At 37.5% G+C, this 26,608-nt stretch overlaps 1 protein-coding gene across 2 annotated transcripts in view; it reads left to right on the forward strand.

Moving 5' to 3' along the window:
- Positions 1 to 26,608, forward strand: part of gxylt1b (glucoside xylosyltransferase 1b) — a 128,150-nt gene that overhangs the window by 84,584 nt on the left and 16,958 nt on the right. For both annotated transcript variants that reach the window (XM_039760904.1, XM_039760905.1), the window contains 3 exons: positions 3,343 to 3,594; positions 10,036 to 10,159; positions 23,079 to 23,251. In XM_039760904.1, the coding sequence (XP_039616838.1) occupies positions 3,343 to 3,594; positions 10,036 to 10,159; positions 23,079 to 23,251 (549 nt within the window). The remainder of the gene's footprint in view (positions 1 to 3,342; positions 3,595 to 10,035; positions 10,160 to 23,078; positions 23,252 to 26,608) is intronic.

Consider the following 26,608-nt stretch of genomic DNA (forward strand, 5'->3'; position numbering starts at 1 on the left):
CGAGAGCAGAGATCTCAGACACCGCTCTTTTTTTGACAACTTCCAGTTTGCTTGCATCAATGTAGGTTGTACGGAACAATGTAGGTTGTATTAAACACAGTTTAATACATAATGTATAATGAATGCAGATTAAGGAAAAGTCAGGTTTATTTATGTAACCCAGTCTATGTGTGTAAACCAGTTGAAATATATACCATGTTCTGGCTATTAAATTATAAGCAAACAGTACTTTACAATGTGCAAGTATGTGCACCTATTTATTCTTACACCAACTCTTACCTATAGCTGCTAGGAGTCTGTGGCCAAAACACTGCAAGCTGGGCCAGTTGTTGTCCTTAAGGGCTTTTATGATGTTGGTGCCACTATCAGTCGTCATGCAGACAAGTCGTTCCTCCGAAAGTCCCCAGGAGCTGAGAGCGTCTTTTAAGACATGGGCAATTATGTCATCAGTGTGGTTGTCGGGGAAATACGCTGTCTGAAGGCAGATGCTGCGCAGAGTCCAACTAGTGTTGATGTAGTGAACCGCCAGACTCAGATATGGCTGCATCGTCCGGCTGGACCACAGGTCCGCTTGTGGCTGAGTAAAACTGCATCTCCTCCAGCTCACCGCGGATCTTTTCCTGAGTTGTATTGTACAGGTGAGGCAGCGCTACATCGGGCTAAATACTTGGCGACTGGGGACAACGACCTGATCTAATACTTTCAGCATGTGATTAAAGCCTCGCCGGTGAGAATAACTTGGCAGCATGTCTGTGGCAATATAAAACGGATCGCCTCTGTAATCGCTTTCCATCGCCCGTTCTTATCATAAGGTACACAGTTTGTAAAGCTCTCTGAAGTGTAGTTTGCTTTTTAGCAGGTGTGCTAGAGGAGCCGCTTCGCACGGAGTCGGCTGCACTTCTCCCATTCTTCGATGTTTATTCCTCAGGTGCTGGAAAAGATTTGTTGTACTGCTGCTTCCAGTAGCAACAGCCTTGAAACATATTTTGCAGCAAATCTTCTTCTGTGTTTCGTCTGCTGCATCAAAACCAAACCAGTTCCAAATTACTGAATTACCTGTGCCTTTCTTTGGAAGTAGTTCTCCGCTACACGCTGCCATGTTGTTTTGACTGTGTTAGGCGGGCGGGGGCTGGCTCATATCGCCACGGTAACCAACAAGGACGAAACGCGGAAAAGTCCGAAAAAACTATTGTGGCAAAAAACTCGAGTTTGCAAAATAAAAATCACTTTAAACTACAAAATCGATAAATCGATGAAATCGATTTTTTGCCCAGCCTTAGGGCCATGTCATTATTCCTTCATTTTTAAGGCCTTTACTGGCTGGCCACGCAGTGGAGAATTTCGATGCAAGTGATGGAGCATTGGCCTGCATAAACATCATGGTCTTTTTCCTGTATCACTGTTTGAAGAAAGTGTCTTCGAAAAACTGGCAGTAGGTTTGGGAGTTGATTTTGAGTTCATCTTCAATGCAAAAGGTCCAACTAGCTCATCTTTAAAAATACCAGCTCATACCAGTACCCCACCTCCACGCTGGAGTGGAGCTCTGTGCCCATTACTGATCCACAGGTCCATCCATCTGGTCCATCAAGAGTCACTCTCATCTCATCGGGTCCATAAAACCTTTGAAAAAAATCTGTCTTCAGATATTTCTTGGCCCAGTTTTGACGTTTCAACTTATGTTTCTTGTTCAGTGGTGGTTGGGTTTCAGCCCTCCTAACCTTGGCCATGTCTTTGAGCACTGAACACCTTGTACTTCTGGGCACTCCAGGTAGGTTGCAGCTCTGGAATATGAAAGTACTGGAGGATAATGGGTTCCTGGTAGCTTCACGCTTGATTCTTCTCAAATCTTTGGCAGCTAATTTATCCTTTTGTTCTCAACACGCTTCTTTATGCACCCTGTTGACTATTTGCAACAAAATGTTTGATGGTTCTGTGATCACACACCAATATCTTAGCAATTCCAAAAGTGCTGCATCCCTCTGAAAGACTTTTTACAATTTTTGCCTTTTCAGAGTCAGTTAAATCTCTTTTTGGCCCATTTTGCCTGAGGAAAACTAGCTGCCTAATAATTCTGCACACCTTGATATAGTGTGTTGATCTCCTTAGGCCACACCCTTCCTCATTACACAAATACACATCACCTGACGTGCTTAAATCCAATAAGCATTCAAGTTAATACAGCTTGGAGTTGGAATATACGCATTAAAAATGATGATATGGTCAAAATACTCACTTGCCTAATAATTGTGCACACAGTGTATGTATGTGTGTATATATATATATATATATATATATATATATATATATATATATATATATATATATATATATATATATATATATATATATATATATATATATATATATAGTTTCTCTGAGTTTGTGCCAAACACCACTCTGAACATCTCATCTTCGTCTGCATAAGCACAGTCCTTCATCCATGAATATTTAGCGGCAGTGTTTCTATTGGATTGCCGCTGATGGACGGCCTTATATGGGCAGGCACTAAATTACGTGGGAGGCATAACTCCGCCTCCCACTGCCATCAAGCAGATGTCTATTATAGTATATGGACGAAAAAATAGGTTCCAGTTATGACCATTAAGCGTAGAATTTCGAAATGAAACCTGCCCAACTTTTGTAAATAAGCTGTAAGGAATGAGCCTGCAAAATTTCAGCCTTCTACCTACATGGGAAGTTGGAGAATTAGTGATGAGTCAGTCAGTGAGTGAGTGAGTCAGTGAGGGCTTTGTCTTTTATTAGTATAGATCTGTTTGTACTCTGTTAAAATGCTTTTTGTAAATTGTGATAGTTACTCGAATATCCCTATGAGCTATTTAAAAGCATTGGAGGGCCACCATGCTGCATAAATGCATCTGTGGATGTGAATTTGAATGTCAGCAGATCAGCTTGTTGATGAAGCTTAAAATAAAAAAAGAAAATATTAATTAATACTTTTTTTTTTTTTGGAAAATCTCCTAGCTTGTGTTTTTAAAGTTTTGGTTGATGAATTGATTCCCATATTTTTATTGGCAAACTAGTATTGGTACCTACTAGATAGAATGAACAGATATTATAAGGTAATGAAAACTCTTGCATTTATTATTTATTATGATTTCCTTCCAGTACCCAAAAACAGAGGCTAGTTTAATAACAGAATAGCTTAATATAGTTATAATTAAAGATTATTGTCATTTAACTTTTTTATTTGAAATTAAATGTAGAATTAATGTAGAAATTGTAAACAAAAGAAAATTGTGGTATTTTGTGTTTTTTCAATTAGACCTAAAAATTATAGCATTATTTACATTTACCTCTTTTTAACCCTCTTTTCATTTGTAGATCATTCTTAAAGATGTGGATTCTTTGCTGTATGTAGACACAGATATTTTGTTCCTACAACCTGTGGATGAAATCTGGTCTTTTCTCAAGGAATTCAATTCCACCCAGATTGCTGCAATGGCACCAGAACATGAAGAACCTCGCATAGGGTGGTATAATCGTTTTGCAAGGCATCCATATTATGGTAAAACTGGAATAAACTCTGGAGTCATGTTAATGAACATGACACGTATACGTGAAAAATATTTTAAGGTGAGTTTGAACTACAAGCAGCTTTTCTTTTTTGTACATAATGGTATAATATTGTGCAGGTTTTAATGTTCATTGCAGTTTTTTTAGGTTGTCATGTAGCTTCGTTTTTGGACCTTTTATGCATTTTTACTGTTTTAATATTTTCCTCTCGTCTTATTCTACACAAGCTACTAAGAAGAACATTTTTACTGTGTGTATTCTTCTAGAGCAGGGGTCCCCAAATTTTGGTCATGGAGGACTGCAGTTTTTTAAATGCAAGCAAAGTATTGCTTAGGCCGGAGTTATACTTCACGCGACGCATGCTGCAGCGGACGCTCCTGCTACGCAAGCGTTGTTGTGTTCATACTTGCGCATGTACTTTACGTAAATCTGGAGGAATCCACCAGGTGGCAGTGCGAGATATTATCACGGTGAGAACATGTTCAGCTTCTCTGTGTTGTGATTTGCCTAGAACACCTATTAAATTCTGATGACACCTTACCGCAATATCTCTGAAAAGGATGTTTATTGATTAAATCAATCCAGGGATGTGTCCATTCCAGGAAGCATTGCGCACGAGTGAGAAACAGTCCCTTGATGAGGCCTCAGCTCATCGCAAGGTGAATACAAGCACACACATACACTAGCATCATTTTAGCGGCACCAAATCCCCAAATCTGCATATCTTTGGAAGGAAACCGGAGCACAGTGTGGAATACAAGCAGGAAATACCAGCAACATACAGTAACTCCCTGCGAGACAGCAGTGCTATCGCTCCACCACCGTGACACCCCCATGTGTGTAATTATTCCCCCATGTGTGTAATTAACAGTATTCATTATTTAAATGAAATTATATGTAAAATGTAACATACCCACTTTAATGCATTTCATCATGAAAGTGATATCAAGTATAAATCTAAAGATTCTAAATGTTCAGAGAGTTGGAATATCATACGTTTAATTTGTCCTGTGTGGCGATCAATTGCTGCTTTCCGCTGTCAGGTCCAAGAAGCTCGTAGCGAATAAAAAAGGGGATGACATTTACGACGGTCTGCTTTAACGATACAGTAAACTACGAGGTTAAAGTGGACATTTCGAGATTAAAGCCGAAATTTCCACTTTAATCACAAAATACACGTTTTCACCGTGTCCTTTATTTTTTTCTCAGTGGCTCAAATATAACGCTATACATTTTGTTGCTGCTGTTAAGTTGCAAAAATTAAAAAATAAAAAAGACGGCACAAAAGATGGTATGTGAGACTTTTAAAATGTATCATGTCATTACGTTCGGGAACTATCTACATGTGACAGAAAGCCTCTATGCAGATCCTACGGGATGAATGCTTCGATGTGGTGAAACAAAATGCCGACATACAGTGGGTACGGAAAGTATTCAGACCCCCTTCAATTTTTCACTCTTTGTTATATTGCAGCCATTTGCTAAAATCATTTATATTAATTTGTTCCCTCGTTAATGTACACACAGCACCCCATATTGACAAACAAAAAAATAATTTTTGAAATTGTTGCAGATTTATTAAAAAAGAAAAACTGAAATGTCACATGGTCCTAAGCATTTAGACCCTTTGCTCAGTATTTAGTAGAAGCACCCTTTTGAGCTAATACAGCCATGAGTCTTCTTGGGAAAGATGCAACAAGTTTTTCACACCTGGATTTGAGGATCCTCTGCCATTCCTCCTTGCAGATCCTCTCCAGTTCTGTCAGGTTGGATGGTAAACGTTGGTGGGCAGCCATTTTTAGGTCTCTCCAGAGCTGCACAATTGGGTTTAAGTCAGGGCTCTAGCTGGGCCATTCAAGAACAGTCACAGAGTTGTTGTGAAGCCACTCCTTTGTTATTTTAGCTGTGTGCTTAGGGTCATTGTCTTGTTGGAAGGTAAACCTTCAGCCCAGTCTGAGGTCCTTAGCACTCTGGAGAAGGTTTTTGTCCAGGATATCCCTGTAATTGGCCGCATTCATCTTTCTCTTGATTGCAACCAGTCGTCATGTCCCTGCAGCTAAAAAACACCCCCACAGCATGATGCTGCCACCGCCATACTTCACTGTGGGGACTGTATTGGACAAGTGATGAGCCGTGCCTAGTTGTCTTCACACATACCGCTTAGAATTAAGGCCAAAAAGTTCTATCTTGGTCTCATCAGACCAGAGAATCTTCAGGTGTCTTTTAGCAAACTCCATGCGGGCTGTCATGTGTCTTGCACTGAGGAGAGGCTTCCCACAGACCACTCTGCCATAAAGCCCTGACTGGTGGAGGGCTGCAGTGATGATTGACTTTCTACAACTTTCTCGCATCTCCTGACTGCATCTCTGGAGCTCAGCCAAAGTGATCTTGGGTTCTTCTTTACCTCTCTCACCAAGGCTCTTCTCCCCCGGTAGCTCAGCTTGGCCAGACGGCCAGCTCTAGGAAGGGTTCTGGTCGTCCCAAACGTCTTCCATTTAAGGATTATGGAGGCCACTGTGCTCTTGGGAACCTTAAGTGCAGCAGAAATTTTTTTGTAACCTTGGCCAGATCTGTGCCTTGCCACAATTCTGTCTCTGAGCTCTTCAGGCAGTTCCTTTGACCTCATGATTCTCATTTGCTCTGACATGCATTGTGAGCTGTAAGGTCTTATATAGACAGGTGTGTGGCTTTCCTAATCAAGTCCAATCAGTATAATCAAACACAGCTGGACTCAAATGAAGGTGATCTCAAGGATGATCAGAAGAAATGGAAAGCACCTGAGTTAAATATATGAGTGTCACAGCAAAGGGTCAGAATACTTAGGACCATGTGATATTTCAGTTTTTCTTTTTTAATAAATCTGCAACAATTTCAAAAATTATTTTTTTTTGTCTATCAATATGGGGTGCTGTGTGTACATTAATGAGGGAAAAAATGAATTTAAATGATTTTAGCAAATGGCTGCAATATAACAAAGAGTGAAAAATTGAAGAGGGTCTGAATACTTTCCGTACCCACTGTACAGATGCATTCGTGGTGCTTTTATATTCAAGCGTCACATATTCCCGATCGTAATGACACGATACATTTTAAAAGTCTCACATACCATCTTTTGTGCCATCTATTTTTTGCAACTTCACATCGGCAACATAATGTATAGCGCTGTATTTGAGCCACTGAGAAAAAAATAAAAGACATGGTGAAAACATGTATTTTATGATTAAAGTGGAAATTTCGGCTTAAATCTCGAAATGTCCACTTTAACCTCGTAGTTTATTATTAAAGCAGACAATCATAAACGTCATCCCAGTTTTTAATCGCTACGAGCTTCTTGGACCTGACAGCCGGTAAAGATAAAAAATAAACGGCACAAAAGATGGTATGTGAGACTTTTAAAATGTATCGTGTCATTACGATCGGGAATATGCGACGTTTGAATATAAAAGCACCACGAATGCATCTGTATGTCTGTATTTTGCTTCACCACTTTGAACCATTCATCAAACAACAAAGCATTATCGATCCCCGAAGGATCTCCATAGAGGCTTGCTGTCACATGTAGATGGTAAATAGAGACTCTGACGTCACGTTCCGACTTTTAGCACACCGCCTCGCTTTTGCTGGTACTGCAACTCGGGCACGCGTCGCGTTAATTTCTGAGGACCTGCTCAGAGAACGCGTGGCAGCCATGATGTGGGCGCGTACGCGTTCGCGTTCTGAGCATGAAGTATAAATCGGCCCTAATGGAACCAATTATTACTGCAACAGCATTCTTGTAGTTAATTTTAGTTCAATTTCTTATTAAGATTCTCAACCTTTAATTGTTTCTTTTAATCTTAACTACATTTGCAGTTGTAAATTCTTGTTTCCTTAACTATCAGCCAGTTAACAGTGAGATGCAAATAAAGGAGCAAGTTGTGCACGATCTTAATTTGGTAACATTTACACCAGTAGATGTTCATCATGGAAGTATCCGTTTTAATAAAGTATTGGTGAAGAAATGGAAGAGAAAAAATTGAGAGGTTAATTACTTTAAATGACAAATCCCCTGGCTGATATTCTTAGAACAAACAAATCTGCAATGTAAGAATGATCTGATGTGGCAGAATGAAAACACTAACAAGCCATAAAATTAAACTAGGTCTGTTATTGACAAGGATTAGTTTTTAATTAAGCAATTTGTTTTAAACAAACAAAACTTCAAGTGCTAAGGCCCTCCAGGAGCAAACAAAAATTCTTTTACATTTTATTGATTTTATTAAAATGAAATAACATTCCATACAAGCAAGTCAAGTTTAATAAAACTAGGGTTGGATCAAATCAACCCCTAGACCAGCACAGTTAAACTTTAATAACAGTAAAAATATGTAAATGAATAAAAACAGAGGGGAAGAAAATCAGCTTCCTCAGTTTAAACGCTTATTCTACAATGTTATTGATTAGATCCTGCCAAGGTTTGAAAAAGTTTTGTACAGATCCTCTAAGTGAGAATTAGATTTTTTCCAATTTCAAATAATATATAACATCAGTTTCCCACTGATTCTTCCAATTGAGCAAGATAAGTCTACGTGCCAATAGTGAAGTAAAGGCAATTACAGTTTGTCCTTCTCCATTTTAAGCCCATCTGGAAGTACATCAAACACAGCTGTTAGTGGATTAGGAGGGATTGTGATGCCAAGGCTGCTCTGAAAGGCAATTAAAGATTTTGGTCCAAAATTATCTTAATTTGGTGCACACCTAAAACATATGGAGCAAACGAAAATTCACCTAAAATTGCATTCAAAGGATAAATGCAGATTCAACTATAGGCAATTTGCTGTTTCATTGCTTAATGGTTGATGTCACTGTATTAGGAGGACATTAGAAGGAAACTTCTTTGTTATTACTATGCTGTTGTCTTAGTTGACAAGAAAATGTTATTTTCTCTCTCCCACTTTAATAGAGCACCTGTAGTGGACAAATAAAACTATGCTTCTTGGCTCTGTTGGATCAGGTGTGTGATGGTTAAGTCACTGTACTATCCATTTTCAAACATTCAAACAGGATGTACAACTTAATCTGTATAATACACTAGGGAAACCTCATTTTGAGCACTCTGTGAAATTTTTTATTTTACAAAAAAGATGTAAGGCCACTACAGAAATTAGAAAGTAGAGCAAATTAATCTGATTCCATGACTGTGATATGTGTGATATGAGAAAAGACTGAAGGAGTTGAACCTTTTTAGCTCAAGCAGATAGAGATTAAGAGGGTGACTGAAGAAAAACACCAGAATAATGATCGAAGACTTGGAATAAGTTACGATTGACCAGTTTTTTGAGGCTGAATGGCCTGTTTTCATCAACATTATTTAAATGTTCTAGTAGTCTTATAGTTTCATTATTGTTCCTTTTTGTATGCAGTTATTTTGTCAGTTTCTAGAGAATAAAAGTTCAGGGTTGTATTTGAATCATTTGTTAAAATGCAGAATGATTGGTAGTGTAAAAACCTTGCAACTTTTTAATTTTGCAAAATTTTTTGTGCAGCTCCTCTGCATGCCAAGTTACAATAGTTAGTCACATTTTAAAGAAATGAAAAGGTATTCTCTCTGCACATAATGAAGACATTCTGGTTTTATAAATAATTATACACTGCCTGAGGTGTATGTAGGAAGCACTTGCCCGATTTCTTTATCAATAACGTAGCAAAGGTTTTCTGCATTCATGCAACTAGATGATGTATACAAACTATATTGCTGTAATGTTTTAATGTTCAAATACTGTTTACATATGCCTAAATTCCAAGTTTTCTTCTGGTGTTAACTGGCTTAATTTATCCTTAAAGTTTCATTATTTTTTATGTGCAATCTAATTTTCATTTTTATTTTCCTAAACATGCTATGTAATACAATTTATATTGTACTTACTTCATTTTCCTTATTCCGTTTTCAAAAAAAATGTATCGCTTTGCATCTTTCATTCTTTTGACACTTTGACACATATATTTGGCCAAAAAGAATTACGCTCTGAAAGAAAGTGTGCGTTTAATAGAACAAGAATGTATTTTATTTGAAGGGTAAAAATCACCCTTTCATTTTTGCTTATTCCTTTGTGCTGACATAGAGCAAAAAAAAAATAGTACTGAAATTTTGCATTTCTCTTTATTGGGTGGGACTGTACATTTTATTTGTGAAAATGGTAGTGTGCACTTTTCAATTGCATTTTACTTTTCAGTAAATGAAAGATTTTAGTATTTTTGATAAACATTAATAGAAGAGGGTTATGAGTGTTAGTGATTGAATTAATGTTAGCCAACAGAAGGTGGCACTGTTGTTCTTTAATAGTCAAGAGGCAGCTGTGTGCTTGTTTTCTGCAGTCACAAACATTTAATTGAGGTTTGATGTACAATATATTCACTTATAAATGGTAATTCAATAAGAATAATTCTTTTTTTAAAACCTCACTTTTGGAAATAAGGTTGAAAATGGGATGTAATAACACTTTTATTATGTCATTTTCACAGAATGATATGACCACTGCACGACTAAAATGGGAAGAGATTCTTATGCCTTTACTTAAAAAGTATAAGCTGAATATAACTTGGGGAGATCAAGACTTGTTAAATATAATATTCCATTATAATCCTGGTAGGTATATTTTAAAATGTATGTTGTCAGTACTCAACCAAATAATATAAGCATGTATCTAGCCTTTGGAAATGTTATATACCAAGTCATCTCATTTATTAAAACTTTCTTCACCAATTTAATGCCTACTTAGGCAATTCATTTAAAAACTGAAAAGAAAACAAAAATTGTTTGTGCTGGGTATGTTTTTAATAGAACAAGTACCCTTCAAAAACATTTAAGAATTAAAAATATATACATTGTTTATTTTTCTGTAACCTTTGCTTTTGTTGAATTCCTTCATTAACACTAGAATTACCAGAGCCTATGAAAAAGCTCGTAAATCCGGCCCACCTTAAATCCATTTTCACCTCTCCATCAGTGTCTTTTCTCCTGTAAATGTGCTGATAAGCAGCAAGCAGCCTGGTATCTCCCCCCCACCACCGCTGCAGTTCAATTCACAAAGAAGTTTCTCAGTGCTCAGTGTTTATCTTCAAGTGAAGTGCTGGAGCTTTATAGGGTAAAAAGTACATCATCATTTGGAATACATACATTTCATGTGTGTTCCGTGTCAACAACAATGTACCTGTGTAAAAATGTCGTTAACAAAGAAACTTTTTTCATGTTTTAGTAATAATTGAAAAAAATGTAGACATGAAATGTATAAGGTGTGAAGCCTGAAATACAAATATGAAATAAACACTTTAACAAAAAGTACAAGTATAACCAAACAAGTGAGCTTTTTTTCAAGAATATAACCGAAGAAAAAAGAAAGCAGGTTACGGTAGGCGGTTGACACGACAGCTTGCGTATTGCAATGCTAAGAACTGCTGACTCCCAATCAAGAGGTTCTGGGTTTGATGCTGGCAGCTTCTTAAGTTTACTATTTTGAGCAGAGAGCTGCTATTATTGTTAATATTATACAATAAAAACATACATTTGATTTCCATCTGTAACAGCCACTGCAAATTTATAGTGCTTGTCAAAGTTAACGTTTTTTTATTCAGTTTTATTCTCTCAGTCGCATTCACACTCTCCCTGATCTGACACTGCTCTTTTCAAATAAAGACGCACTATAACAGAGGTGAACTCAGATCAGAGAAAGAGAACAGAAGCCCTCCCCGCAAGAAACATCCACTCACATAGAACAACGCAGCTGCACCAGGTGTAAAGGCGAAAGGTGGCACCATTTGGATACAGGACGAAGTCCGGCGTCATCCTGGCAATCGCCTGTCCTTGAAAGAAACAGCACGGCTTACAGAACTCGCCAACGTATCGTGCAAACTCATGTTTGTGATTATGTTTTGTGATGGTCTTTATACCATCTTGTCTTGTTAAAAAACAAAGCTAACCTTTATGAGTATCATACATTTACACTGGCTGTTACAGACTGAAATCAAATGTGTGTTTTTATTCTAAAATAGTAGGAATAAGAGCAGCTTACTTCTCAAAATCGACTCGTCCTGGATCAATCCCGTGAAGTTTTGATTACCAGTCAACATTTGATACCATTGCGCCACCGAAGAGGTCATAGTAAAGGTGAGTCAAAGTCGCACCCTAACGCAGGTTTTTTTTTTTGCAGTTATATTCTTGAATAGAAGCGCACTTGTTCTGTTATATTTGTACCTTTTGTGAAAGTGTTTATTTGATATTTGGAAAACAAACGTTTTTCATGTTTTAGTAATAATTGACAAAATGTAGACATGAAGTGTATTTTTTTTTTTGTCAATTATTACTAAAACATGAAAAACGTTTCTGTTTTAACAATGTGTTTACTGTACATAGATTGTTGTAGACACGGAACACACATGAAATGCATGTGTTCCAAATAACGATATAGAATTTCTAAAAGGTGTGATTTTGCTTGACTTCTCACTCTATACACCTCCAAGCAACTGACACGCAGGTAAACAGACTTGAGCTGAGAAAACTGTGTGCCGGTGGGGGATGTGATAGCAGGCTGCTGCTTGCTTGCTGCTTATCAACACATTTACAGGACAATTAAGACACTGATGGAGAGATGTGAAGGGATTTAAGGTGGGACGCATCTAGGAGTTTTTTTGTAGGCTCTGGTAGTTCTAATGTTAATCATGTGTTGTATGTGACTTTACTAGAGAGTGAGCAGCAGACATTTCTTGCAAAGCAACAACATTATCATGCAATATTTTTAATTTAGTTAGAATAGTGTTTTCTGAGTTTGTAGAAAAACAAGTGTTATTACAGCTACATGTTATACTGCACTAGGAATGTGTTGACCAATTAAACAGATTCCATTTGCTAAAAGAGCAACACATTCTATAAACTCAATCTTTAAAATAATGCTACTTCAGCTTTTAAAATGAGAATCCCTCATTTAAACATGGTGAACATATCTTTGCTCAATTTGCCTTTATTTTTTGTTGTTGCAAACAACATTGTACTTTAAGCAGTAAACAAATGTCTTCTTGTGTATGAAATTAAACATTTATGCTGTGTGTATTTTGTTTGTTACTTTAACTCCAGTTCATGTTTCAACTTTCCTAGATCATTCCACAGTGAAATATGAAATGTCTTCAATTTAAGTTAACTTTTTTTGTATATGCCTAAAGCAAAATAAGGAAAAAAAGTTGCAGAAGAAATTGTCTATATATATATCAAGGGAAGATACATTAACTTTTAAAACTTTGATAGTAGCCTGATGGTGATATTGCTTTGTGATATGTTTGTCTCAGTGACCCACTTCACACTTGCTATTAATATGTGTTTTGTATGTGGATTGTATCCAGATACAGTCTAGCCAGATTATTTACATTTATATGCTAAAGTTTGTCTCCACTCCCCAGTTTTATCATCATCGCCAGATGAAGATCTGATATCACAATCCATGGTGCAAATTTCAAAACGGCTTCCTCTTAAACAACAGTTGTATGCAGATAGAAAACACATTTGCTTTTACGCTTGTGCTAAAAGTATTTACTTACTGTTTCTAACCACCTTCAAATGTAGTCTGTGTGATTTGATTACAGTCCAATCTAAATGCCAGTTATAAAGGGGGCCTAAATATGCCTATACAATAACAGTTTGTACAACAATACGGTACATACATCTGTCTGCATTTAACACTAGAATTACCAGAGCCTATAAAAACTCGTAGATCCGTCCCACCTTAAATTGCTTCTTAAATCCGTCCTCACCTCTCCGCCAGTGTCTTTTGTCCTGTTAATGTACAGATTAAGAGCAGCCGGCTGTTCCATCCCCCACCGTCGCAAAACATGCACAAACTTCTCACAGCTCATGCCTTGATTGATTATCTGGGAGTGAAATGGACTTTTAGAGTGGAAATAATAGATCGTTTTTGGAACACACGTATTTCATGTGTGTTCCGTTTCTACAGTAATCTGTATAAACACATTGTTAAAACAGAAACTTTTTCATATTTTAGTAATAAATGTTACAAAATGTAGGCATAAACTATAGAATATATGAAGCCTGATTTCCAAAGATTAAATAAACACTTTCACAAAAGGTTCAAAAATGATAGAACATCTCCCGTGAGTAGCGGTAAGATATGCTGTCACAGCCTTCCTGCCATGCCTCAGAGACCTGAGTTCGATTCCCAGCTGAGGAGAAAGAGTTGTGTTTTTTTTTAAAACCTCAAACGGACATAAAATTTATAAATTGGTATGCACTGTTAATTAATGAGATCGTTATATTTTCATGTGGGATGCTCCTATTAAAATATTTTTTAACAACTGAGACTGCAATTAACATGAACAAGTGTCCTTATAACTGTTATTTTTAAAATCCATAACACACAGACAGAGCACTGCGTAATACAGTAATCCCTCGCTATATCGCGCTTCGACTTTTTCGGCTTCACTCTATCGCGGATTTTATATGTAAGCATAACTAACTATATAACGCGGATTTTTCGCTGCTTCGCGGGGTCTGCAGACAATGTGTCTTTTTACTTCCTGTACATGCTTCCTCAGTTGGTTTGCCCAGTTGATTTCATACAAGGGACGCTATTGGCGGATGACTGAGAAGCTAACCAATCAGAGCACGCAGTTAAGTTCTCCTGACTGAGAAGCTAACAGATCAGAGCACGCAGTTAAGTTCCTGTGTGCTGAATGCAGTGTTAACCAGGAAGTCTCGTCTCGCTCATTCAGCATCAACGTGTTTTGCTGTGTAAAGAGTTAACTTTTGTGCTCTTTTGTGTTTATCTTTGTGCATAGTCAAGCCCTTCATTATGGCTCCAAAACGATCTGCTCCTGCTGCTGCTTCAGGGGTTGTACCCAAGCGCCAATGGAAGACGTTAACGATTGCCGAAAAGGTAAACGTTTTGGATATGCTGAAGTAAGGGAAAAGCTACACCGCTGTAGGACGCCATTACGGCATCAATGAGGCTACGATTCTTTTTATTTAAAAAGTAGGAAAGGAATATAAGATCTACAGCCGCAGTGTCCTTTTAACCAGGGTGCAAAACGAGTTGTAAGTGAATGTAATAAGGCAGTAGTCTGGATGGAATCTGCTTTAGGGATTTGGATTGAAGACAGCCAGAAGAAAAACAATGGTAGTGCTACACAATCGCCTGAAGTGGCTCCTTTAGAAGAGCTGTAACGCTCTCCTTTGTTGTGCAGTAAAATTAAACTCATTGTTATCGGACAAGTCATCGTGTCATTGTTGGTGAGTAACCATAATTAATTTTCTACTTACAGTACTTGGTACATGTACGTACGTTTAGTGTCACTGTACACACATTTACTGTATACTGTTTTTCTTGTATTGTACATATTTATTGCTGGTGGCCTGTCTATCGTAATGGCTGTAAAATGTGATATCGGAGACACTCGATATCTTTAAAATAATATTTAGGTTTTACTGTATATAAACAATGTGTTTATATACATAATTTCAATGAATCTTACCTAATATCTAAGAGAATACAAAGGGATTATGCTGTATAACTGTGCAGGGAATATTTATAAACAGTGTGGGCTAGTTTATAAGGGCTTAAAATATATAAAAATAACCATACAAACATATGGTTTCAACTTCGCAGATTTTCACCTATCGCGGGGGGGTCTGGAACGCAACCCCCGCGATCAAGGAGGGATTACTGTACATAAATGTAATACATACGTATACATAAATGTTGAAGTCTGTTAGTAGGATAACAGTAGGATTTATTCAAGCACTGAATGTGCTTCTTTTAAAGAGGAATACTCAGAACATTTGTTAGACACATGCGCAAACAACAGACAACATTTCCTCTCTGCAATCTAAAGTTGCCTTGAAATGGGTCATTTGTCAGCTGGTACAAAATCCAACAGTACACCACTTGTGGTCTGTTTTTTGGAGAAACACCAGAACAGGGGAGAGAGACACGCTGCCTTCTGAGACCTGAATGGCAAATAACTAATTTTCTTTTTTTTTCTTCTTAAGCATGAAAAGTTTGCAACAAAAATATGCACATATCAAATGTAATCCATTTGAAAGCTTGTAATGAGTCTTGAATAGGAATGTTCTGATTGATTGGCTGCTGATAGAAATAAACGGATTTTTTCGCTAAACAAATAGTTGATTGGTGATTGATAAACTGGCTGATCACAAAAAATGATATTTTTGATCCCCTGCTTTTCTAAGCTTCACTCCTTTACACAAGGTATTACAGTAGGTGAGCCAGCATGCATCTTTTTTGTTTTGTTTTGCAGCAAACTTCCTGCACTGTAAACAATGAGAAGCAAGTGAAAGCTTGTTTTTTCAGTGATCAAGAGGCAATTGGTATATTACCTTTTATGTTAAAGAAAGTGGAGTAATAAACAGAAAAAAGTAATCAGACATCCTGTGCAGATATTATATATATATATTGTGGACTCGGACCCGGACACACACAGACGGACATCGTCAGTTCCACCACACACGGTTTATTCACAATATTTACAAGTTACTATTCGTGCACACAAACCCCAGTGCCTCTTGCACCGTTCCCCCAATGTCCAGGCCTCACAGTCTTTGTGCCTTCCTGGCCGCCTCCAGTCCTCTCTCTCCAGCTCCGTCTCTCTTCCACCTGACTTCCGCTTTCGAATGAAGGGAGGCGGCCCCTTAAATAGGAACCCTGCTGGGCTCCAGGGATATTCAGGCACCGGGGCGCTGCCTGGCGGTGGCCACGGGTCCCTACAGGGCTGGGCTTCCAAGCCCTTTACCCGATGCCCCCAACACAACCAGGGCGGACATCCTCGCGCGTCTGTAGGAGGCACAAGCCCTCCTCTGGTCCTCCTGGGCGTCCAGGCCGGGCTCCAGCCCTGGCCGGATGCCACAATATAAAATATATATATATATATATATATATATATATATATATATATATACACAGTATATATATCTACACTAATAAAAGGCAAAGCCCTCACTGACTCACTCATCACTAATTCTCCAACTTCTCGTGTAGGTAGAAGGCTGAAATTTGGCAGGCTCATTCCTTACTGCTTACTTACAAAAGTTGGGCAGGTTTCATTTTGAAATTCTACGCATAACGGTCATAACTGGAACCTACTTTCGTCCATATACAGTATCCGGCCATAGCCTGCAGCTCGGTCGCCATGTGAGGCGGAGTTGCGTCCCGCATCATCACGCCTCCCACGTAATTGAGTGCCTGCCCATATAAGGTAAATATTCGCGGGTGAAGGACTGTGCTTAGCATATTCATAAGTGCAACTACTGCGGAAACCCTCTGACACTGAACAAGCCTTTGTACACATATCAATAGGAAAGCAAGGTGTAAAGCTTGTTTAAATTACGTTCATAGACACGCTGCTGCTAAATATTCGCAGGCAAATCCAAAACTTAATACCGGGAATGCCTATTAAACATCTTAGATTCACGAGTACCGATTTGGGTAGTGATCACTTCGATGAATGAAACCTGTTCAAAAAATGCATTACACAATTGAGAAGACAGCAAAAGAATATGAAGCGAGTGACGCATACAAGCATATTCATAAGTGCAGCTACTGTGGAAACAAAGCACGGTGTAAACCTTAAGTTTAAAATAAGTTCATAGACACGCTGCCACTGACGTTTGTCATGCCTACGATGAATATGATATTCGCGAGATACAAATTTAATGAGAAGACACTTGATCACTTTGTAAGGGAGATAAAATTGCTGTAATGGAGTTAAAATTGCTGGTGAAGGACTGTGCTTATACAAACGAATAGGAAAGCAAGGTGTAAAGCTTAAGTTTAAATTAAGTTCATAGACACGCTGCTGCTGGCGTTTGTCATGCCTAAGACGAATTCGATATTCGCGAGATACAAGTTTACAGAGAGGACGCAGGGTATAAACAAGACTTTTGATCACTTTCTAACGGAGTTAAAATTGCTGGTGAAGGGCTGTGCTTATGCAAATGAACATGAGATAGTCAGGGATAGAATAGTGTTTGGCACAAACTCAGAGAATGTCAGAGAAAAAGTTTTAAGTGCTGGGTCTGAGCTGAATTTAAATAAAGCCGTGGACATCGCAAGATCGCACAAGATATTCGCGAGATACAAGTTTAATGAGAAGACGCAGGGTATAAAGCCTCGATGCTAAAGACCTGGCAAAGTCATGGAGAACATAGAAGGACGAGTTCAGATTATTCACAGAACTTGCAATGTCGGACACTAAGGACAGATTATTCCGTTATCTTATTGGAGAGAGCGGCAGAGAATTGTGTCAGGCGCTGACCGGTAATGTAAGACCTGATGAGTTAACCATGAGCTTGATGATACGTAAATTTGATGAACATTACAACCCGAAAATAAACTAAACTGTTGAGAGGTTCAGATTTTTTCAAGAAATCGGGCAAGGGGAGAAAATATAGACAACTACGTCACAGATCTGAGTGTGTTAACAGGCACATGCAGTTTCGGGGAGATTTAAAAGTTCCCTTATACGTGACCGAATTGTGTGCGGAACCAGTGATGCAAGTTTGCAAGATTAATGAGAGAAGACAAACTGGCTTTAGAGAGGTGCATACAAATATGCAGAGCCACAGAACTGTCGAAGGAGAACAGCAGAACAGTCACATGGGCTTCCCCATTCTATACTTCTCCCAGTGCGTCTGTCTAAACCCACCGTGCGGGAACATTATCATAAGGCTTAACAATCTTATTGTTACACTTTCTTTGTGCACCCAACCGTCCTTATTACGAAGTCTTCCTTGCTTTACCGTTGGTTGCTTCTTTCCATTCACCTTCCTAGCTCTTTAAACAGTTTTCCTTCTCACTTTTCCTCTACTTCGCTGTCTTCTCTCTTTTCGTGCAAAAGTCGCGCCTCCTTGCCTTTTTACAGTCAGTTCCTCTTACGTCACACCATGGTACGTTTAGCACAAGTTAATACCGGGAATGCCTGTTAAACATCTTACGTTTATGAGTAGCGATTTGGGTAGTGAACACTTCGATGAATGAAACCTGTTATCTTTACAACGGTTGACAGACACGGAATGTAACTTCAGAACAACACGTCCTCCAAATACGAACCTGATTGAAAGAAATAATGATAATCAAATCCTTGATGACAGCAACACTCATAACAGTGATGAAACAATTACATTGACAATCAGGTTATGTTATTTTTTAAATGTTTTCTTTTTTTTTTTTTTTTTTTTTTTAACTTCTTTAACACACTACTTCTCCGCTGCGAAGCGTGGGTATTTTGCTAGTATATATAAACCATGTACTATATGTATATGTATAATGTGTGTGTATGTGTGTGTATATATATATATATATATATATATATATATATATATATATATATGTGTATATTTATATATATATATATATATATATATACACAGTATATATATATATATATATTTGTATTTTTTATATATATATATATATATATTATATATACAGCTTTGCCATTATTTTCCTGTGCAAAATTGCAGCAGCACCAAAGTATTTGTCATTACTTTTTACCTTTTTCCATTGGGCCAACTGATCTCTTGTCATTTGTAAAGAACATGGCACTCTTTTGTACCAGAGAGCCATTATCAGAGGTGTGAATTTTCTTGCTGACTGCTGAATATTTTGCAGCCAGCTGCTCCAATCTGTGAGCGAAGCGCTTTCCTTAGATTAGAGTTAAAGTCATTCAGAAGATGTGCTCCCTCAATGCATTATCACAGCATGTTTATTGTACTAGTTTGGATCTTCTGAGCCATTTGATTTGACACTCTGCCCATCTATGCACATTTACTACCAAGTAGTGCTGTGTTGACAGCTTTAATTGAGTGACAAGAACATATGGCCTCAAACTACAAGGTAAGTCATTGATCTTTGGCCAGATGTGTTCTGGTACTAATTACATGTATAAACAGTCTTGTATTTGAATATAGCATTTGATTATTATACTCCTTGACTTGCACAAGAATTAAGTAACGGTTGATCTGTCTGTTCTTAATCAGAGTAATGATTTCTCCCAGTCACATTCCGCCAACCCAGGTCTTTGGCTATGTGAGCATTATAATCTTTCAGATGGATTTAAAACTCTGTACTCGACACTGCTTAATCCACCGCACCCACTTTTTCTAAGAAATTCAATTACTCAGAATAATTGTTAGCTTATAATTGTTGAGCATATACACCTTTCTTAAAATTCCTTTTAACAACACACAAAATGGCAGAGGCTTTTGTGTATCCCCAAATTTATCCACAGTGACTCTTCTGAGGATTTTTTTTAGAGTCTGAGAGAGGTCAGTCAGTCTCTGGTCGTGTGGTGTGTTTTCATAGCCAGTACTTTGTTTAGATGTGAATCCCTCTAGATCAGGTGTGCCCACACTTTTTCAGCTTGCGAGCTGCTTTTAAAATGACCAGGTGAAAATGATATACCTACATTAAAAATTATATATATATATATATATATATATATATATATATATATATATATATACTGAGTATCAGAGGTGGGTAATAACGAGTTACATTTACTCCAGCACATTTACTTGAGTAACTTTTTAAAAAAAACTTTTACTTCTAAGAGTAGTTTTACTGCACCATACTTTTTACTTTTACTTTAGTACATTTGTGAAGAAGAAATGCTGCTCTTGCTCCGCTACATTGAGCAACACTCGAATCGTTACTTTTTTCCATTATATAAAGTCTGCTAGACAATTTTCAATCTACTCTGTGTAGCGTATGCTGTCAAGTTGTGCACACGCCTTCCATTGTGTCGCCAGCTCTGACGCAAGGTTTTGGATGTTCCTCAAATCAAGGCGCTGCAGCTTTGAGGACAGATGTTGCATTTTTCATTTCAAAGCATTAACTGAGCTAATTATATTGACCATGGTTTTCTGTTTTCCTTGCAGCTGTAAATTAAGCTTATTCAACATGTTGGTCACATTGGAAAAAAATGGCAAGTCTAGCGGCCATTGATCGTTATTAACTCTTTTAGGGCAAATTGTTTTTTTGTTTCTAATCTCCCAGGGCTGAATATTTTTCCAAAAACTAACATTTTTTAAAAAAGAACACAAAGCAATTGTTTAACACATCAAATCAACAAAAAATATTTACTTTTGACAAATGTTACTGTCTTGCATGTTGTATGAGCCTGCATACTCTATGATTTCACATACATATCACATACATTTTACACAGCAAAGTCCTGCAAAGTCTGATCTAGCTCAAAGCAGCCAATTTCAGTCATTGCCACATTGCACTGCTTACAATACCTGTTGCTATGGTGCCTACTTTTCAATTGTCTGTTGCTACACTTTCTCACATATATTGTTAGTGTGTACTATAGAGAGACAAGTCACCCTTTTGCCATTGTGCCATTCCACTGCCACCAAGTTTTCTGCCCTCATGAAAACCGTATTGTCACCTCTTTTCATCTTCTGAAACTTTATGAACTTTATGCATGGCATTATAGCCTGGCTCACCCCATGGGATTTGCTTCTGTTTATTACAGAAGTGAATAAAACTTTGCAGCAGCACGTACCTATCACCATGCTGCATAACCTGTCCAAAGCCACCAGAGGACAAAGCACGTTTGGATCAATGCTCCCTGAAGTTATATCACCAGTTCTGTCCCATCTCTATTTGTAATACAACAGCACGCTTCATCTCGTCTGTTGTTGTGGGTTTACACTTTGAAAAACGAGAATGCGATACAAACGCAGCCTGCGATTCAAAAAATTTCTCTGCCTACCTGTTTATCTCATCTGACGGTAGCTGAAAAGCAGCATCAGGAGAGAGCAGCCTGAAGTACAGCAGCTGGTGAACTGTCGTGTCCAACAGCAAGCCATGCTGTCTTGTGAAGTCCAGCAACCAGATCGGCTCTCAACGGATCAATGTCTGTGTATTTATCCCACGCGAACTTTGCCGTAGATGCATCTACTGCGCGAAGGCGCTCGACTGGCAGCAGATCTGCTGGCGCAGCATCGGCTGGTGTTTGATCAGCTGATGCCGGCTTCTAAATCTCTTGCTCGATCTCCTGATCACTGTCAATAAAATCTGATTCTGAAAAATCTGAGTCAGACTCCGCGATAATGCGCAAAACATTGTCTGCTGAGTGTTTTCTTTTCTGCACTCACCTCGCTCCCTTATCACATGTCGATGCCATCTTGCCATTGTTTACATTTTGCAACTCACGCACATGCTAGGATTAGTTGCCGAGTCAACGAGTCTAGCATTCCTCCAAGCACAGAGGGAATGCCTGTGACGTGACAGTGAGATTTGTTGCCATTAACAGCTGATTATCGCCCTCTATCCCTGGATGTCGACTTTAGTTGTCATGCGCCCTCAACCCCTCCTGTCGACAAAAGTCGACATCTGCCCTAAAAGAGTTAAGTTGCTTGTATTCTGCATGTTTAATGACAAGGAGAAACTCCTTTTTCTCCGGACAGAGGTCTTGAAATCTCAGCAGGAATTTCTCCCAAGCCACCTGCCTCAACGAAGGCATCTTTTATCATCTCTCCATCTTGGAAGGACTTCTTATGCTTAATGATCGAGTGACTCACCTGAAATAATGTGTGTGTCGTCTGCCTTTGCTTTTGAATTCAACCGAGTGAAAAATGAGTGCTGTCCGATTAACTGAGATTTTAGTTCCCTCTCCTTTCTCTTTCTCAGATCACTTTTCAGAAGGAAATATGTTTCTTAGTTTTTATGAACAGTTCGAAAGTGCCTTTCCACATTTTCCTTCTTTGGAATAGCAATGATAGATTGGCAGATCAGACAAAAGCACTTCGATTGTGACATTGAGAGAAAAAAATCCTCTTCCAATTCCACATCCAGCCCATAAACATTTTTTTTTTTTTTAAATCCTTTCTTTAGTCGATATAAATTGGAAAGCTAACTAGATCACTTAGATAACTGGAGTTTTGCAGTAGCTCGCGTGTTCGATCGTGCATGTGGGATTACCTACCAGTGTGATTGAAGAAAAGAGATCTCAGAAAGGCTACCCTGTATGTCAATCAAGTGGCAAATGTCATAGGGAAGATATATGATAGACTAACATTTAAAAAAAGATTTTTTTTTAATGCAACGCAATCTACCTGCACTCCCTTTCCGATCTACCAGTCGATCGCGATCGACGCATTGGACACCCCTGCTTTAGATTTACATAACATTGGCCAAACTCTAGCAGAAGCTGAAGTAATGTTTCATTTCCTAAGAGTCAATTTTAATGGAAAAGCTTTAACTTGTTAGATCCAGCACTCACCAGATCAGCAATACACCTGACATCCACCCATGTAGGTGATGACACCACATTGCTTCTCCATATGGTTTCTTCACCCAAGCTTCATAGGTCTTCCAGATGCCAAAACCAGCCCCAAGACTGGCTACACAGGGGTTAATCCATTATGCCTTTCCCAGACATTGTTTTGTTTTAATATGGTAACCATCTTGAGATTCAGCTTAAAAAATTCAAATGTTCATAGAAAAGTTAAACCAATTGTATTTCTGTTTTTGCTGTAGAGAGCCTTTTTATATTTCCCTGCCACTGGAATTATCGTCCTGATCATTGCATTTATGGAAGTAATTGCAAAACAGCAGAAGAAAAAGGGATTTTCATTCTTCATGGAAATCGTGGGGTATATCATGACGAAAAACAGCCTGCATTCAGAGCTGTTTATGAGGCTATAGTAAAAGTAAGTAGGTTTATTTTTTGGTCTGCTTTACTAAGAAAATTGCTTAGTAGAATATTAAAATTTTGTGTGCATAAATATTTAAACAGCTTATTTTTTTTGGTGCGTAAATTTCTATAAAGAGGGTTTTTTCATACAACTTCTTCATTTACTGATTTTTATTTTATCCACTTTATCAACAGTATTTCCTTCTTATATTCATTTTTACCAGTTTTCTCAACAGTATAATTGAGTAAATATTTTAGGAGTGTGAAAATGCTTTACAATTATTACTTATATGAAGTTTCTTTAAATTACTATTTATTTTAAATCTACCAGGTTTGATTAAAAGTTGTTAACACTGGCATTATTATAAATACATTAACTGAATGTAGAACTCATAATGAGAAATTACGTTCTTGAACTTTATGTGATCTACCTTAACACCTTTACTAATATGTAAGAGATATGTTTTGTAAGTGGCCCTGTTATTCTCTAGTTTCTCATCTGGAAAAGTCAGTGTTTTCAGTTAAGGGAATTCATTTTTGGTACAATACTGTTAATTACAAAATTTTGTTTAAGGTTTTTGCCTTGACATGTCATGCCTATACTAAGTCTTGGTAATACTGCTCAATAATAAGTGCCTATTTCAGTATGTGCACCTGCCCTTCCCCCTAGCAGACCGCAAAATCAGTGACGGCACTGACATACCTGGGTTTACACTAATGTACTGTATATGCACCTATGAGTAACTGCCAACTCAGAGGATTAATGGGGCAGACTATATTTTAAGTGGTTTTAAATTAGGCATGATAGTACTTGGCAGATGTATAGGCTTGGGAGCAGCAGTCATGCAGGATCTTTCAGAAAGCTACCAAAAAGTGGATGTGCAAACCAAAACAGACCATTGATGAAAGAGGCAGACAGACGGTATCCCTTCTGTTACAGTTTAACAGGACTTGTATAGTGTAATGGTAAAGTTAAGCAGTGGTTCAAAAAATTGTGTCATAATGAAAACATTAGAAATGCGTGCATTCCAATAAAATACCATAAACATCCAATAACACCTCCGACAGAGACCATGTAATGTGGTTGGACATCCTGACAAATCCACAGATTTTCAGTTGTTTAATGTTTATGGCATTTTTGCATTTTTTTTGTGAATGTCCGCTTAGTTTGTCTTTTGGCAGTAGTACATGAATATTGCATTTGACCTCGAAAACCATCATATGTTACCTTTCAAACATATATCACATTAAGGAAGTTGTAGCTGGTTGCATTTTTCTTCAGCAGCAATTGTACAGGAGGATAAATGCATTAGAGTCAGTAGTTTGAGAAGCTCATGCTTTTGTTCTTTTGCTCATGTAATCATTTTCTTTTCACTGTTGCAGATGACACTGGTATTTGGCATGTACTGTTTATTGAAGCAGCCAACTGATGACCTCTAAAATCTTTGCTTCTGAAACTGCAGACTCTGATTTACTTATCCTCTTGTGTAGCTGTACATCAGGGCCCTCCTATTCTTTTTCTACCCATGTTAGGTCAATTTTGCCTTCTCCCAAGAGAGTAGTGGACACCTTTGTATGGTATTTTCTGTTTCCTTGCAATCTGTTACGTGGAGTAATCTTCATTTTGATAAACAACAACAGACAGAGATGTTTCTTGAGAAAGCTTTGGCCATTTTTGTACCCTGGAATTGAACTTTTGGTATGGCAGTAGCTTTGAATCCATGGAGAAAGGTTAACTTCCTTTACTGAACACCGTAACTGGTTTCAGCTGTACTAACACAATTACAAAGTTTCCTGTAACACCAATTGACATTAAGGTTGAGCTAAGAGAGTTTACCATTAGGACAATGATGTAACTGCTTCTGACAATGAGAATATTAAAGTATCAATTTATACCAAACAATTCAAGTTTCTTGGTGATTCCAAACTTTGAGTGTTAGTGTATAAAGCATGTATTCTGGTGGGTTTCTCTGATATTGAATGGAAAAGTTTTTGAAAGCTGGCTGAAAAGTAGTATGATTTATGTGAGTGATAAAGGCAGAACAAGGAGCAACTTTAGAAAAAACAGAGATGAAAATGATCAGGTATATTTATAAAGTGTCATGGAATGAGAGCAAAATGAATGCCAAACTGAGGGAAAGACCTGATGTGCAGGAGAGGAACATAATGGTTTAGGCATTTGGAGTAAAAAGCATAGAAATATTAAGTAAAGTGGTGCACCAAGATGAATTTGTAAGGGATGAGGCTAAGAGGGAAGACAAAGAAGATACGGTTGAAAGTGCCAGATGATATGAGAAAAATGGGGTTTCACTCCACGAAGTTTCCTAGGGTTGGGGAGAGTTAAGAAGAGAGACTTAGGGGACAACTGGCTTCTAAACTACTGATGATGACATTATATGCTATATGTGCCCATTATTGTAATTTGTATATATTTAAAGAGGTTCCTATTTCTTACATAAAATGTTACTATGTTTCTTAAAAAACATATTTGAAATTGACTTTTTTACAATGTTTTGTCATGCTAGTCTTTTTTATATTTATCCATATTTTCTAAGTGTAATTTAAGAAAAAACAAATTACAAAACAATTATTATTAAATATAAAAAGGTAAAGGTTTGCTGATATGCTGCAATGCAAGGATAGGTTTATCAAATACCTTAATCTTCACTTCCTACAAACCCTTCAGAATAAGTACTTTAACACCACTGTAATAGAGGAGCTAATTCAAAGTAAATTCATTAGTAATTTTCAAAACTTTTTTTCCCCAAAGAGAACTGTAAGTACAATATGTTAAAACTATGATCTAGATTAATCTAGCATCATGGAGTTCCTGTTAAAGTATATAATTAGGAATTTACTTTTTGTGGCTAAGTGATGCATTCTATTCTCAAACATTTAGCAATGTTTTTAAATACAATGTGATCATAAATATAATGTGATCTTTGAGTACTGTACATCTTTACAATTTATAGTATATTACTTTAAATGAGGATATTATGTAAGTTGGGGCACTTTTAGTGCCATACAATATTTAATCAAAAAGGAATGCAAACTGCTGTCATAATAAGATGACAGAAGAGTGAGTTGGATTGTATGAGGACATATTATGAAGTCTAGGTGAGAAATCATTGATGTACCACCTGCTGTGTCTCTCTGTGATTTCATTATTATAGATTGCCTCATTTGTAATCAATTTCAGTATTTATTTATTTTTTTTATTATTAATGAAATCTTAAGGGGTGAGTTGTTTCAGAGCTATGTAGTTTTGTATTTACTAAAGTAGAATTAGAAAATCTAGGACATAATTTAAGAATATTGAGTTTAGTAATGTACTTTCTCTAGTGAGTCGGCTTTCAAGTTTATGTATTTGATC

This window comes from Polypterus senegalus, chromosome 8, assembly GCF_016835505.1.
Source record: "Polypterus senegalus isolate Bchr_013 chromosome 8, ASM1683550v1, whole genome shotgun sequence".
NCBI classification, from domain to species: Eukaryota; Metazoa; Chordata; class Cladistia; order Polypteriformes; family Polypteridae; genus Polypterus; species Polypterus senegalus.